At 48.0% G+C, this 16,807-nt stretch overlaps 1 protein-coding gene across 5 annotated transcripts in view; it reads left to right on the top strand.

Annotated features, from left to right (window-relative positions):
• BCAS1 (brain enriched myelin associated protein 1) overlaps positions 1–16,807 on the top strand; it is a 69,779-nt gene that overhangs the window by 13,420 nt on the left and 39,552 nt on the right. For all 5 annotated transcript variants that reach the window (XM_081150389.1, XM_081150390.1, XM_081150386.1 and 2 more), the window contains exon 4: positions 5,629–6,200. In XM_081150389.1, coding sequence (XP_081006515.1) covers positions 5,629–6,200 — 572 coding nt within the window. The remainder of the gene's footprint in view (positions 1–5,628; positions 6,201–16,807) is intronic.

The following is a 16,807-nucleotide window of genomic DNA, read 5'->3' on the forward strand; positions in this document are numbered from 1 at the left end:
TGAAAGCTGCGCCCTTGTAAAGTGTACAGTTCGGCGCTTGTTCGTTTGTTCACCAGGTGGCACAACAATCCCCACAGTCCAATTCCAGAATGTTCCCACCCGTCAGGGAGCGGCCCCTCAGCTGGCACGCCCGAGTCCCCTCCTCCAGCCCCCAACCTCGAATCCCCTTCCCTTCTCTGCGGGTTTGCCGGTCCTGCACCTTTTGCACAAGCAGAACACGGGATGTGAGGCCACGGGTACAGTCAAGTCCCCGACCGAACCCCGTTAGACGCGCCAGCACGGCCGGGCGCTGGGCGTGCAGCTGAATGGAAGCGGAGGGCACCGCTGCCCGGGCTGCCAGTCGGTGGGGGGAAAAGCAACCCGTGGACGAAGGAGACGATCCGGAGGCCAAGGGGTGCTCTGCAAAGCCACGGAGGGAAGGGTCAGGGGTCTTCCCCCAGGCCTGCCCCGCGGCCGGAGTGATGGCAGGTGGGCGTGGGGAGATGCTCGGGGAAGCGTGGCCAGGTGGAAAGAGCCCCAGGGCAAAGGGCTTTGGGTGGGAACTAGGTTGGCGTGGCCACGGGTGAGAGGAAGAACCGGGACAAGCCATGGTCCACGGTAGACCGTGGACGTGATCTTACTGTGGTGAGGCTCTCTTTGGATAGTTTTATGCAGATAAATGGCATAATTAAATTTTTATTTAAAATGAACAAAAAAATCACTTATTTTCTAGATGTGAGAAACACGGGTTCTTTTTTTTCTCTTGTGCATAAGGGGTTTTTATTAATCTAATTATATTAACCAAACTATGTCTGCTTCAGTCATCTTTCCCCCCTGCCTGGCTTCTGTTCTTGCTTCTGCAACATGCTCCTAGGAGCTTGATTGAGCTTTGGGACCAGGCAAACATGAGTTCTAATCCCAACTCCACCTCTGATGAGCTGGATGACATCAGAAAAGTGACTCTACTCCTAAGAGCCTCAGTGTCCCCATCTGTAAAATGGGAGTGATGATAGTACCTAACTTGTAGATTTGCCATACTAACTCAATAAAACGCTTCTGGTTCCATATCGCACTTTATCATAACTTGGGGCACACGAGAAGCCCCATGAATACTCGGTGTCGTTTTTAGCATCCTACCAAGAGAGAACTTCAGCTTTGGCACATGAGGCAAAACGGAAGATAACCCCTCCTCGGCAGTTCTGAATATTGTAATACAAACTGTGTGTATGTGTGTTTTCAGTATCTAATAAGAATTCTGATGAAGCAGCTTGCTTTGACTGAGACTTCTCGGTACTTGAAAATGAAACTTCTCTGGCCCAGGCTCTTAGATTTTTGAGGCTAAATTAATTCTTATCATTCCTTTTTTTTAAAGTCTTTCCAGAGCACTCAAGTTTGTAGGTGAAACCATTGGACTAATTCCTTGTTTTATGGCCGATGTTTAGGAATGTAGACTAGTCATTGTCGGAATAACACACAAATCTTACAAAACAGCTGATTTACCGAATATCCGCCACACACAACCTGCCGTGTTCAGCATCCTACGGGAAGTATGTCATTCAATCCTTGCAATCACCCCTTGATGAAGGCACTGCTGCTTTCGCGCTCGTTTTATAATCAGATTGAGGCACAAAGATATGAAGCAACCTGGCCAGGTCACATATTTAATGAACCAGGAGTTCAGAGCTAAACCCAGGCTCTTCTGATCCACCATCTAAGTTCTTCGCCAGTGACACTGAGCTGCCCCTGGAAATAAATTCTCAGGCCCATGTTCAGATAAAACAACTTTCTTAAAAAGGGAAAAGACATACACAATACAAAATACCTTCTTGCACTAAAGAGACCCATCTTCCATCGCCCCCAACTCCCGGGGAGCTGCCGTCTGCGTTTACTCGATTCCGTTCCGTCTGCCCTAAGCTCTTGCACGTTTGTGCTCATGGAAAGGACTCTGCGCTTTGCCACCTGCTTGTCTGCTCTGTGAGAGCACTTTCACTGCAACCAGGTCTGAGGTGGGCTCTCATAGGAACCGAAAGCTTAGCTCTGGTCACCTAGAAACGTTTTCTTCTTCTGGGAATACGCAAGGATGGCGTGTAAACTACCCCTGTCTGCCCAAGTACAAAACCTGTGACTCCGATGGTTTTTATTTTATTTTTTATTGATTGATTTGAGAGAGAGAGGAAAGGAGACAGAGAGAAACATCGATCTGTTGTTCCACTTATTTATGAATTCATTGGCTGATTCTTGTATGTAGCCTGACCAGGGCTCGAACCTGCAACCTTGGCGCATTGCTGCTCTAACCAACTGAGCTACCTGGCCAGGGCTCCAATGGGTTTTCTTCTGCTCACTCATACAGATTGGATGTGTGTATGTGTGTATTTAAGTAATGTTTTAGAACATACTTGTTTTTAATGTTTATCTAAGGCAGGAGTGGGGAATGTCCAGCCCAGGGGCTTTATCGTGTGGTCTGGCCCTGCCAGGGCAACTGCAACTGGGACTCGAAATTCAATAAATCTAGGAGCTTTTTTCATAGCTAATTTTTAAGTTGATAACTTTGTATGGCCTGAGAATGATGTTATAAATATCCAAATGGCCCTTGGCAGAGAAAAAGATTCCCCACCCCTGATCTAAGGTCTCAAATGACTGTAATCTCTTTTCCCCAAGTGGATTTTTCCCTCCACTTTTACTGAGAAGATAAATGTTGGTGGGTGTTTTTTACTTCTATCCAGCTCCTTAGAACTCACTTTCTCCCATTTCATTCATTGCTACTAATTAATGCTCTCCTTGAAACTAGTGAAATAGGTATTGACCAAGCCCCTGAAATTTTCTCCAAGTCACTGAGTATGTACTTAATTTAAACTGGCATAAGTGAGGGGGGTAAAAAAGATTGTTAGCCCAGCAATGGTAAAGTCCGGCTTCAGGCACAGCTGGATCCAGGTGTTCAAATGCTATCCTTGGGCATCTGCTCCCTGGATTTTTGGCTCTACTTTCACCTGTGTTGGTTCTCAGGCAAGCATTCCCCAAAGTGATGGCCAAGGCCACCAGCTCCAGATGTACTCCCTACTTGTTCGCCAACCCAAGCACAAAGAACAAAACTGTTCTAATAGGTTCAGCAAAAGTCACAGGATTTCTTTTATTAGCCTTGCTTAGTCATATGCCCACCTGGGGGGTGAGCATTTTGACAAGAGGAATAGAAGCTCCGGGCGATGGACATGGGTATGCACTCACCCAAGTTTGGGGGCAAAGCTTCAGTGTCATGAATTGCCCCTTCTAAGAAGTCCTAGGTCTCACAAGTTATCTGATATCAAGAGCTATGGTTTGTACCTGCTGTAATCTCTAAATGTGTTGAAGTCTGGCTCAGATACTGGGATGCAGGAAATGCATCCTTTATCAAAGCAATATATTGGCACTTTTTTAAAAAATCTGTCCACGGGAAGATTTTTCTCAGAGATGTTTTCTGCAGCTCTAACACTCACTGGTTTCCAGCCGGAGAGTGAGGAGGGGAAATGACGGAAGGGGGTCAGTGGATGCTCTGGGTGTTTTGAAAAGCCCGTCCTCCTTTTGAATCTCTCCCTTTTTGTCACCTGTTTCCTCTTCTCCGGGCTCGGGCCACCCACAGTTCATTTCCGCTCACTCTGCCACGCCAGCCACTTGCTTGCTCCCGGCGCCCTGACACGCTCGCTGGGCTCTCACGTCCTATCCCGCGCCGCCCCCCCAGCCCTCCCTGAGATTAGCGCTGACCTGACTGTGAGCTCCTGGGCCACAGAGGGACGCTAAGAGCTGCAAGCTGTCATCAGCGTCAGCGTCCCCAGCGTGATGCCCTGAGGTCCCAGCGTCCACGGAAACCCTGGTGCTTGCTGCTGCTCCCCGGTTCCTCTCTGCTCCTCAGGGTTCTGCACAAGAACCCAGCTCCCTCCCTCCCTCTCTCTCCCTCTCTCTCTCCCGCGCTCTCTCTCTCTCTCTCTCCATGTTTGTTCCTAATTCTAGACACTGGGAGATACTAGAGTCTGGCAAAAACAACTACTAACCAATGGATGTATGTGTGTATTTGTGTGTGTATATTTGCATGTGTGTACGTGTGTATGTGTGTGTGTATTTGTGTGTGTATGTATGTGTATTTATGTGTGTATATTTGTGTGTGTATTTGTGTGTGTACATGTGTGTGTACATTTGTGTGTATTTGTGTGTGTATGCATGTCTATTTGTGTGTGTGTGCATTCCTCGCTCCACGTTAATGAACCATGTGAGCAGACCAAAGGAGACCTCTGTCTTCCCCTCTCTTCCTCTGCCTTCCCGCAACCAGATATTAAGGAGCGGCTGCCCACAGGTGCCTGAAGCCGATGCAGCGTGGACAAAGGCGTGGCAGAAACCTTAGAAAGAACCACTGTCCTGTGGACTCTCAAGGCCTACCCTGGGAAAGGCAGTGTCCAGGTCCTTTGCAAGAGTTTTCTCTTTTAAACGTCGCAACAACCCTGCACGGGAGCGACTATCATTCCCATTTTTCAAATGAGGAAATTCCAAAATTTTTAGTGACCTATCCAAGGTCATAAAACCTAGCAGGAGAAAATCTTGATCTTAACTGTGGTTCCAAAATGTGTGGCATATCTTTTTTTCCTAAACATGGCACTGCTTTGTAAAGGGGCCTAGAGAAGAAGGCAGAGGTCAAAGTGAAACAGACGAAGGCTGGCACAGTGTCCTCCTTGCAGGGGCGCCGTCTTGGACAGCTAACCCCACATGTCTGGTTCCACACGGGCCTGAGGTCTGATCTGACATCCTGTGTGGACGTCTGCTCTTCCAGCCTTCAACGTAGAAACTTCATGAGTCTTCGATTTTAAAATCTTTTAGTACTCTCAACAGATTCCTAGCCATGACCTCCCTGGCTGTCCATTTTCTCACTCATGAGTCATGAGATTAGCTGACGTTCGTGACATTTATGGGGCACTTACATTTATGGAGTATTCCAGGCACTGTTCTGTGTGCTCTAAGAATATTAGCTCATGTCATCTTCATAGCAAAGTGCCCCCCTTTACCAGACAGTTGAGACATGGGAAAGGTAAATAACCTGGATTCTAATAGACATCGAGCTCAGTGCTTTTCAAATGTGAGTCTTTTTTTCCACACACACCCCTGGCAGGGGACACTTGGCAATGTCTGGAGATACTTTTGGTTGTCGCAACTTGGGGATGCTGCTGGCATCTGGTGGGTTGAGGCCAGGGATGCAGCTAAACACCCTACAGTGCACGAGACGGGCCCCCTAACAAAGAAGGGCCCGACCCAAATGCCGGGAGTCCCAGGGCTGAGCAGCCTCTTGTAGATGTGGAGCCCAGGCTCCTAACCGCTCCTGCCCCCCCATCGAAACCATGACAGCCTGCCTCCTACGGTTCCTGTGAAGTTGCTGGAAGGTGACTGACTCGGCCTCAGGGGTGCAGCGCCTGGTGTGTACTTTCCAGCCATGAGCTTCCTCCTCACGGACTCCGTTCCTTTCTCCCGAGAAGAGCAGGGTCCGAGGGCATCTAGCTGCTTCTGCTGCTGACGGGGCACAACAGAGTCCCAGTGTGCACGGTGGCCTTTGTGTATAAGACGTTTGTAGTCCATTATCTGTCCTTGCGCTTCCTCGAGTGGCTGAATAACCGCTGTTTATGTTTGTGTTTACAGTCGATTTGGGCATAAGTGTCCAGGAAGACAGTGTGGCCACTTCTTCCCCCGGGACAGTGGAGACCAGCGCTATCGCGGGTGCCAACGGAAAGAATCTTGGGAAAGAGGCCAATCCCCAGGCACCAGCTGCTAAATCGCGTTTTTTCTTGACTCTCTCTCGGCCTGTACCAGGGCGTACCGGAGACCGAGCCGGGGATTCATCCACCGAACCGGGGAAGCTGGACGTCAGCTCGAGCGCAGCCCCGGGGAACAAAGGCCCGAGTGACAGCATGGCCCTTCCGCCAGCAGCTGCACCGGGGCCCGGCCCAGATAAAACCCCCGGCCGGACCCCCGCCGACCACCAGGGCTTCTCTGCCACTTTGGGGCCCGCACCTCCGCCACCTGGGTCAGGGGGAGCAGCCCCCTCCAAGCCTAAGGACTCCAGCTTTTTTGACAAACTCTTCAAACTGGACAAGGGACAGGAAAAGGCTCCCACTGTCGGCCACCTGGAAGCCAGGAGTGTGGCACCCCAAGGCCAGGCCGACGACCTCCCCGGATTCCCCGGGCAGTCCCACGATGCCCCAGCGGAGAGGGTAAGTGCTGGCAGGGGACGGCCGTTTTGTTCTTGATGCAAGCTCAGTGCGCCTCGCTGGGGAAGACGACGGCACGTAGGTCCCTCTGCAGTCACCCAGGGGTCCTGACTGGGTGTCAGGCCCTCGACCCCCTGGAACAAACGGCTCATTGTAGACACGTGCCTCCCGGTGTGTCGTGGGCAGAAACATCTGTTCGCAGAACAGCCACAGCTGCGGCGTCTGTTTTATGTAAGAGGCCAGAGGAGGTGAGTTACACGCAGATGGATCCGTCCTTCCATTTATCAAAGGAAGCAGGACGGGTTGTGTCTGTGATCAGTGGAGTCCGGGGGGAAGGGCATTCGCAGAATAAAAATGGTTCCTCAGAGACGTAACTACCTGCCAGGTCTCCGCAGCCTGTCTCGCATACGGTGCATGTATAGGTTTTCCTTGGGACACATCTCGTTTCTTGCTTTTAACAGCCTGCGTTGATCTGGAACTATCTTTTGCAGTAAAGGGTAGGTTTAAATAAAGAGCTTTTACAGCTCTGGATGGACTCTCTTATGTACTAATTATTTTCCAACAGCCTGGAGGAATACCTTTGTAAAAACTAGATTTTTTTTTTTAAGGAGGCACCCAGAATTCATTTTTTCTTGACATTTTCTTGGCCTGTACAAAGAAAGGCAAGTTCTTTCTATCTTAAAAATATCATTTGCCTTGAACCATGAAGATATTTGTTTGTGTTCAGGGCGGAGAAAAGAGATCCTTAAATGAAGAAGGAAATAAAAATGAATCCATTGTATTTTAAGGCACTTGTTTCTTCAGTTAATGGACTTTTAAATAATAGTATTTTTCAAACTTTGGGATTCAATCAAGTGCCTCTGGTTGAGGTTAGAACCAGGAAAAAATTAGACAGGCTGAGTCTTTTATTATATAGTTATGTGTCGTGACTGTCAATATATTTTCCTTAATAGCAGCCAACTGCACGGCCAAGTTGTTAATAACACCGGCTGCCATTTATTGAGCTCTTAGAATATGTCAGGCTCTGTTCTAAATACTGTATATAGATTGTGTCGCATTACTCTGTGGTTTCAATGCATCTAGGTTAGTGTCAAGAATTATACTGTAAATATTAAACACCAGCTAAAAATCCTGAACAGTTAAAATTGGGGAAAGATCTTTAGGCTTGTGTGTTTAGGTTCTTGCTCTCAGCATTCTCTCTGGTCCTGTAAAATTTGAGTCTAAGAAATGCGATATTCAAATTTTCCTTCAAAAGTTTAAAAAATTGCCCTTCAGATGCCCACTTCCCCAAATGCACCAGTTCAGGAGCCAATTGAATTTCTTTCTGTATGATTCGAAGTAAGTCTTTCAATGCATCCAGGCATCACATCTTTGCCGAGTGTGACACAGCCAGGCACAGGGGAGGCCAGGCCACAGTGGTGGATAGGACAGAGTGTCCCTGTCCCCAGCAAATGTGCAGTCCCGCAGAGAAGAGGTATACAAACCCCACACATACTATGCAAGGTGGCGGGTGCTGTGCTGTGGGAGGCCACGTGTTGGAGAGAGTGCCCAGACACGGGAGAATTAGCCTCGCTGGCCCAGGGGACAGTCCCTCACTGTGCGTCCCTACAGCAGATAGTGACTTGTCTCGGGGCTATAAACTGGTCACCAATATTCATGAATATTTGAGAAACTATGTACTACTTTACTCTGAGTGGGGAAACTGATTGAATTCTCATTATTGGCCATGGGTTCCGAAGGCCATTCTGAGCTTGTGATTCATTGAATAATCACGTTTTGTTCACATGGGCGTCAGATGTCAACCCATTGCCTGACTTAGGAAAAGACTGAGTTAGTTGGGGCAAGACCCATCTTTGGACGGGTGTCAGTGACTTATCCAAATCCCCGTGAACCAGTTCAGCATTTGACAACCAAGCCTCGCCGCATGCATTTCACCATGAGACCCCAACACGCTCCTACTTTAAGAAAAGAGCAGAGGAGTTTTAGAGCTGTGCCTCATCAACCAGCTTTCTTTCTTCATTGAAGACTCTTAGGGGAAGCGCCTCAGTTTGAGTGGAACGGGTTTCAAAACGAAATCGGAGTCAGAAGATAAGGGCTTATGTTGAGAGTGTGGAAGTTATAGTAACCTCTCAGAAGTCCCCAAAATTGTAATCTGTCTTCCTTTCGAAGTGAGTTAGCACCCTCAGGTTCACTAACAGAATCTGCATCTGTTTTGTGACCCTGCCAATATCCATTCTTTGCCAGTCGTATCATTGGAATCGGATACCACTCGGTACTCTGCATGGAAAACGCAGGCACGTCCTGAAATAGCCATTCATTTTTTTCCTTCACTCTGTGAACTTAGGGGTATGCAAGTACATATGTCTGCAAAGATCTTTCACCAAAAAACAGCCTGCTGATTGTTAAGGTTTCTCATCTGATTTCTGGCTGCACCACTGTGTATCTGGAGCCACACACAAAAAAAAATCAATTGTTCTATTAAGTGTAATGAGAGAACCCAGCCCTGAGAAAGTAATGAGAGTAAAACTCCTCGATCAATGGCCTTCTTGGTGGGAGTAGCGTGTTGTGCACAGACGCCCGTCAATGTATTGATTCAGGGCTCCCGGAGCAGGCCAAGCCCCCTCAGCCCTTCAGCTCCCCCCCCCCCGCGGCCCTGCCCCCAGCCCCTCGCTGGCTCGGAATTCCAGCCGCAAACCCGCAGAGCCGTGAACTGGGGGGAAGATGCCGCCATTTCATCCTGGGGGGAAACACAAATCTTCAGTGTTTTCAGAACGACAATCTGATTTTTGTGCCTCATAAAACTACATTCAGGGCAGAGCAGAATTAAAACAAGGCCAGAATTCATGAACAAATGCAGCATTTACTATGTAGGCCAAAGAAAAGATAAATTATATGCCTGGGAGGTTTCACTGAGCTCCGATTCACAAGAACCAGCATGTTGGCAAGGGTGAGATTTGTGTGTTTTTTTAATTTTTCTCTCTTCTCAACAACTGAACCAGAGCTGTAAGATACGCATTGAAGATTCATCACACACACAACACACACACACACAAAGAAAATTTGACATTTACTGGTTCACATACACAGACACACACAGACACACACACAGACACACTAAATCTCTGTCCTCAGCCAGACTTCCAGTAGCGTCCTTGTGCTGGGGGCAGGAGAATGGGCCTCGAGTGCCGTCCAGCACCGATCCGTGAGGTGTCAACAGGAATATTCCTTTCCTTTTCAAAGGTTAGTTAAAGTCTGCAACTGTTGCTCCAACACCCACCTGTGCCAGGCCCCTAGGAGAGAAGTCACCTCCCCGCCCCGCAGAGGTGACGCATTTGGTGAGGGGCGCGGCTTCCCACAGGAGGTGCTCTCGCGTCCCCCGCAGGCGCGTTCCCACGGCACGCGGGAAGCAAACTCAGTGGCTTTGCCGCCGCCTCTTATCTTCTGTCTTGAACATGCCCCTTCCAGGCTTTTGTCCTCTGAAAAAGTGCCCTTGTCAAAGTTGCCGCCGCGTGGCACCTCCCGCCCCTCGCCGGGCTGCGGGTGAGACGCGTCTGGCCTTCCCCGCCCCTGGCCAGTCGCCCCGACGACGCGGGCCCTTCCTCTCCCATTGGCCTCCCCAGCTGGGCTCCAGGGCCTCGGCCACCGGCTGCTGTCCCTTCGTCCCTGAGCTGGGCCTTCCCTCCAGCTCTTCGCCGCCTTCCCTCGCCGCCTTACTGCCTTGGAAAGCGCCCCTGGGCCCGAGGCCTTGGCCACAGGCGCCTGCTGCCCAGGCCTAGACGGTGTCCGCAGCCTCGCTCCCCCCGCAGTCCAGGCTGAACTCTCCGCGCCTCTTCCGCACGCCGCCCGACCTACATCTCCATCTGAGCGCTCAGGGGCGGCTCAGCCTCCGTCTGTCCAAAACCACAACCACAAAGTGCCTGCGTGCTCAGCGCACAGGCTTCCTGTCCCAGGGAACGGCGACTGCCATTTAGGATTGGGTCGAGAGAACCGAGATCTTGATAAAGCCGTCAGGCCAAACGGAAGCATTGCAGCCAGGGAGCCCAGGTTTCAACTCTGCCTGTCGCCTACTGGCTGTGTGACCTTGTGCAAGTGACTTAACCTCTCTGAGCCTCAGTTTCCTCATCTGTAAAATGGGGATAGGAGCAGGATCCAGCACATTCTCCCATGATTCATGCTTGTGAAAATTAAATAAGTCATGGAAAGTACTTAACATAGAGATACTGCATTTTGAGAAAAAGGAAGTTTAGCTATTATTAGGATGTTGCTTTTTCTCCCTGTCACTCCTCATTTTAGTCTCTTTAGTCTTCCTTTCCATAGCCCTCAACTCACAGAGGCAGCACAGTTGAATCTAATTGGAAAGCTACATAACCAAAGACATAACTTGGGTTTTAAAAAGTACGGGAGTTGTAAAATTACTTGAGAAACAATAGAATTTAAGCGCCCATACCCACAGGGCCCCGTTTCTTAGTCTGACCTTGAAGGGTCTCTGCACCCTTCCCTCTGTTTTTCCAAGTGTATTGCCCACTGTTCCCTTCCATTTCTCCCGTCAGCACGGCCAGCCTAGGCCCGCGACAGATGCCTGCTGCTTCCCCGGATTTCCTCCACCTGTATTTCTCTCTGTGTTTATGAAAAAGTTACCTCGCCTCCCAGTGCCAAGTTCATGAAGCTGACAGATGTCCCCACTCCTGGTGGGTTCTGACGACAGGAATCCGTCTGGTGATTTTTTATATGCTGTATCTTAAGTCAAATTCTGTGATACAATCACTTTGAAGGAATCATCCCATTAAAACATCAAAACTCACAAGGGGATTTCCATGTTTTTAGCATTTGGGACATGAAATCAAAGCCTCAGAGAAACCAACTCACTTATTCCAAGTTTCACAGCTAGAAAAGAATTGTCTAACTCCACACTTATCCTGCTCAGCATTATGTTTTTACCACTTATTTAAAAGGTGTGCAATAAGGGTGCGACTAGGGAAAGTGTAATACTGCTCAGTGGAGCAAGTGCTATTCAAAAATGTTGGTGAGTGGAAATCGGAAATGCCAAGTTCATCTCAAATTAAAAATCATTTAAAAAAAATAATAATCACCTGATTCCAACATTAGAAGGCCAAGTGATTATAACCTGTGTTTTTTACTTTGTTTTGTTTACCTTCGAGCCACAAGGCCATGCCACAGTGGCTTCGCTAGCGAGGAGATCGTGCTGTTTCTTACACATGATAAGAATTCTAGAGGGAGGGCGCCCGAGGTCGGTTCAGTATCGTCGAGGCCCCGGGAGCCCGTTCCTTCTTCTCCGGCGTCCTGCGTGGGTTGGCTCGGCCCACGGGGTTGGTCCTGTGGTTTTCAGGTGGCTGTCCTAGCTGCAGGTTGTACGTCAGCACAGTGTCCTATCGAACGACAGGGGTTCCTCAGACTCACCCAGGGGCCACGCTGAGGCACCAGTCTCTGTTTAAGTAGAAGGGAGGCTTGGAACGTTCCTCAGCAGAAAGTAGGCTCTGCCTGCAAAGATGATAGAAATCAGATACTTTTTTCCTACCCAACTTTATATCAGGAAATCATGAAGGGAATGAAACCGGTAGATGATGCTGCAATATCATTTACTTAAATACACGATTGCACTGAGAACTTGACTATGACTCGCCGTAAGAAGCAGCTTTCATATCTTGACCACATATACATACATGTACATACATGAAACAAAGAATTCACAAAGCAATACTATTCGTACAGCTCATAGCACAGGCTGGTATTTTCTATTATTTTCTGTTCTATTTTGTTGGATGGTAGTTTTGACCCACTAAATTATTTCCCAATCCACCAACCGTCACAATCTGAAGTTTAAAAAACTCTACTCTCCCACGACCACCTTTTCTCATCTATAGAGACAGTGGTCTTGAGGGGTTTGACTTCCTTACACACGAAGGTGTTCCCCGTGCCCAGCACACGCCCACGGGCAGTAACGTTTCATAGACGGCCTGGCCAGGAAAGGTGATGCCTATATTACAACTTCTCAAAGGACGCTGGAACGGATTATTGTATTTTGCCATGAGTTTGTAAAATAAATTTTGAATTAATTGTCCCTTTCATGTTTTCCAATCTGATTCCCTCCTGCCAGGGCTATAATAACAGCCCTAATTTATTGAGAGTTTACTAACTCACAGAGGGGTGAAGTAACTCGTATAGAATCACACGGAGAAAGCCCACATGCTTAGCCTCTGTGCCTGTAAGTTCAAAAAGAGGGAACACTTGAACCTTTTGGGACACCTAATAGATGTTGAAAATTTCTGGAGCTAGTACTTCCCAAACTGATGTCCTGTGAAACCTCAGTCCAATAAGATCAGCCTAGAAATAGGGCTCCATCATCAGATAGTTTTGTAAAATACTACTTGCTTTATACTCTCTCCTGAAGGTTCACAATGGACACCGGCCTACTAAAGGCTCTGAGAAGTCCTGTAGCAAGCCCGCCTGCTTCACTTTGTTTAACTGTTTCTCAAATGTAATTGTCCATATAACTATCAGTTGTCTAACAAGTCAAGCATTTCTTCCAAGGAACAATTCTTCTAAGAAACGCTGAGTTAGGCATTAGACCAAAGTTGGACAATGGTTATATTTGACCTATACAGTGCGTTAAATAATATTTTAATTAATTGATAATATTTTTAAATTGGCAAAGTTGACAATGTTTTAAAATTAGGAGATCTCAGTACAACCTTATATTTCAGACATTTCTGAAAAATGGGAAATTTTGTCCTATATTCCTCAATGGGACTTGAGTTGTGACTGTCCTTTGAGACGGGCACTCACTTTCTAGTTCACCGAGTGCCCACCCTCCACGGATTCCCATGTGAGGTGTCCCTCACGACAGCACTCGCATTGCCATTTTCTGTGGTCAAGTTGAGAGTAGGTTACAATATTCACAGACACTTTACTTCCTTCACAGACTTGCCGCAGTTTGAAGCTACTTAAGGCGACCGCCTGCTTAATAAACTGTAAGTCCAGGCTGAGAGTCCATCTGTTGGCAGGTGTCGAACAATAAATAGGAGACTTTATTTATTCATTCAACAAACATCTGAGCACTTTCTTTGCGCCAGGAATGGTGCTGGGCTCTGGGGTGGCAGAACAAGGTACCTGGGGAGGGCTTCCATCCAATAAACAAAAAACAGGAAAATTAGTGAGCAAAACAAACAGTTCCCGGGTATAAAAGGGGCTACGAATGAAATAAACAGAGTTTTGAGATAGAAAGTAGGAAGCTGCTAATTCAAACTGGGCGGGGGTAGGGGTGAGACGGAGTTTGGTCTAACTGGAAAATTCAGGAAAAAGGATTTGATTTCTTTTTTTTTTTTTGCTTTTTCTGCACAATGCCACACCATCCTTAGAAAGTCTGCCACCTAATTCTGCCAACCTTCAGAAGCGTTTTCTCACCATCGGGAAGTGTTTGCTAAACAGATGACGAACAGGTTCTAGGCTGCGGGTTATTAGTTTTTGCATTCTTTGAAGCATTTTTTTTAAACATTGGATATTTTTCCTTGAACGAATGTGAAATACCATTGTCGGAATGTGAAATACCAACCGCGGAACAGGAGAAGCTTCCCCGGGTCCCTTTCGCCCGATGTGACTTACCCCGGGGTCACGGTCCACCCACCCTGAGCCACAGCAAGCGTAGGTCTCCGCCTCACACCATCACAGTGAACCAACGAGTGTGCCAGCTCGTGTCCTTAGGAGCGTCCCCAAAGTAAAGACAAAAACAAAAACAAAGAGAGAAACAAGACAAAGATATCTTACGGCTTAATTCTCCGCCTGCGTTTCCCTTGCCATTGGAAATCAAGTGGACAAGTTCGCTTACCCCTCAAGGGCCGGGAGAGAAACTGGAAAACCCTTGTTTAGAGGCAGCAAGTGTGAGCTGCGTTCTTTGATTTTCCCCCCTGCGCCTGTGACTGGGACGAGCAGCTGGCTTATTTCATGTTATAAGGGTGATGTCTGCGCATCAGTCAGTACCGCAGGCCAGTGAGGCCCTGCCGCGAGGGCGCCGTGCCTTAGGCTTCTGCCGGGACATGTGAGGCTCTGTCTGCAGAGCGTCGTCACAGGCGTTGATCTTACGAGGCCCAACCAAAAGCCTCACGCTGGATCATCGGGCCTAGCTCGGTTCAGTTAGGGTAAGCAGAGAAAATGAACACCGTCGCCTCTCTTCTCCCAAAAAGAGGAGGGGCAATGGGGAAGGAGCATTTTTAGATCTGTGTCATTGCAGCTTAGACTCCCCTCACAGGAATCAACCCAGAAGACAGCAAAAATCTACGTTGCACGTTTCAATATTTTCACGTTATTTCTATTGTCCTCTGAAATCTCCTATAACCCGTAATCATCTACCTGCATCACTAGGAGGCTTGTTTCAACCACGGCATTTGAGCAGCACCCCGTTTTAAGGTCCTAAACCTCGCGTGCCTTTTCAATGAGCAATTTGGCATCCAGGGACGTACTGAGAAAGCAAGCAAAAGTTCACACACCAGGCTTTTTAACTCCAACATTGCAAGGGAAAAACGGTGAAGATATCAAAGTTCCGCCAGGCCAGCGTGGCTCAGCGGTTGAGCATCCACCTGCGATCCAAAAGATCGAGGTTTGATCCCCGGTCAGGGCACATGCGCGGGTTGTGGGTTCGATCCCCAGCAGGGGCCGTGCAGGAGGCAGGCGATCAATGACTCTCTCATCACTGATGTTTCTCTCTCCCTCTCCCTCTCCCTTCCTCTCTCTGAAATCAGTAAATATGTATATATATACACACATACACATATATATACACACACATAAAGTTCCGATAGGGCGGCTTTTATATTGATTACAGTACACTGTTCCACTAGACGTCAGAGACGAGGGTGACACAGGTCAAACCGCGGGCCTGTGAAGGCAGCCGTGATGTAAAGTGAATCAAGAAGAGCAGGTTTCACCCTGCCCGGGAAGTCCATCCCCATATGCCAAGGCTGTGGGTGCAACCCCTGGTCAGGGTACGTACAAGAATCGACCAATGAACGCATAAGTGAGTGGGACAGCAAATCTCTCTGTCTCACTCTCTAAAATCAATAAATAAAAATTATAAAATAAAAAGAAGAGAGGTTTCAAAATAGTCTTTACAGACGATCCCTTTTGGTAACACCGGTGCCTGCCTGCCCGCCCACACATTCACCCTTCCCCACAAAGGGGTGTTGAATGAAAGATTGCAAATTGTTAGTAGAAGTTTCTTTCGGGAGTGGGATAAAGGATGAATTTTATATCTTTCCTCTTTGCTCATCTATATTTTATCTTTTTATAAAAGGAGAGAGAACCACATACTGCCTGGCTAAGTAAAAAAACAAAAATACAAGAAACTACAGTCTGGGTAATTTCCCGGTTTCTCCACTAGGCTGCGCCGTGAGGCTTGCGGCATTCTGAGTTCACTGGAAACTGCAACCGGCAGCAAGAACAGCTTCTTCAAGGTTATTTTACGCCCATGACAACTCCCAAACTCTGCGGCCCAGAGCCTGCGGGGCAAGTCCTTGTTTAGAAATCACACCGACTCTTAACCGACTCTTAACCGTGCTCTTAGAGCTCGTGTGCAGTAACCCCCAGCAGGAGATGGGGAGAGGGGTTGGAGTGCAGGGCAGTCTCTGGAGCCCTCTCATAACTGGCATTGCTTGTGTGCTATCTGTGTTCATTCCCCTCTTTTACCACGGGGTTAAAAGGTAGGAATACATTTTTATCAGTTGATGTGAATGGGGCAGGAATAGAGGGGGAAACACAAATACAAAAACCGGCTCAGTGATAGACCCTGATTAGACACATTTCAGCTTCGCGGTAAAGCGAAGTAAAATAATAGCATATTCATGAATTATTCATTCCCACCCGCTTAGGAAATTTCGGTGTTCCACAAAACATTTCCTAGGAGACTTTGGTGTTGGAGTGAGTTCCTGCCTGTGTACTGATTTGCTTTCCTTTCGAGGCGAATGGGAGGAGGTACATTCCATCTTTACAAACGAACCAAAAGCCGTTTTTCTTCCTAAACCTGCCAGTGGCTCTATGCAGGTGACGGCGCTCTGGGGAGAAAAGGGAGGACTTCGTGCCTGTCTGGAGCCCGCTGCTGCCTGGCAAATGGTGCCCTTTGTGCTGTTGGGGCATCCAAGCGGGAGAGGAAACAGAGCTTTCCCTTTTATTTCAGGCCAGCATGTGGCTCAAATTTCTAACAGATGGAAAAGAGAGGAGTGGGTTTTGCACCCTGCAGCCTCTCTCAGACAAACTTGCCTGTGTTAAGCGGTACATTGGGCCCGATTCTCTGTACAAAGATTCACCGTGAGGCCAGTGAGGTACGATCACTGGGGAACTGGAGACGGGGTGTACATTGATCACTAATTTTTCCACACGAGGCTCTTTTAGTCTTGACATCCTCCCTTAACCTATAGTTTCACTTCGACAACGTTGACGTTGCTTAAAGGAGCCTGAAATCCAGTTGACAGTTTACGGTGGAAAGAAGGCCCCAGAAGTTCCATATGGGTTTTATTACAGACAATCAAATTATGACACGGCGGCATTATTTTTCAACATGACAAATTGTGATCACTTAACCAGTGTTCCTGTCTGTCTGCTCT

Source organism: Miniopterus schreibersii (genome assembly GCF_964146895.1).
Source record: "Miniopterus schreibersii genome assembly, chromosome: 10".
Taxonomy (NCBI): domain Eukaryota; kingdom Metazoa; phylum Chordata; class Mammalia; order Chiroptera; family Miniopteridae; genus Miniopterus; species Miniopterus schreibersii.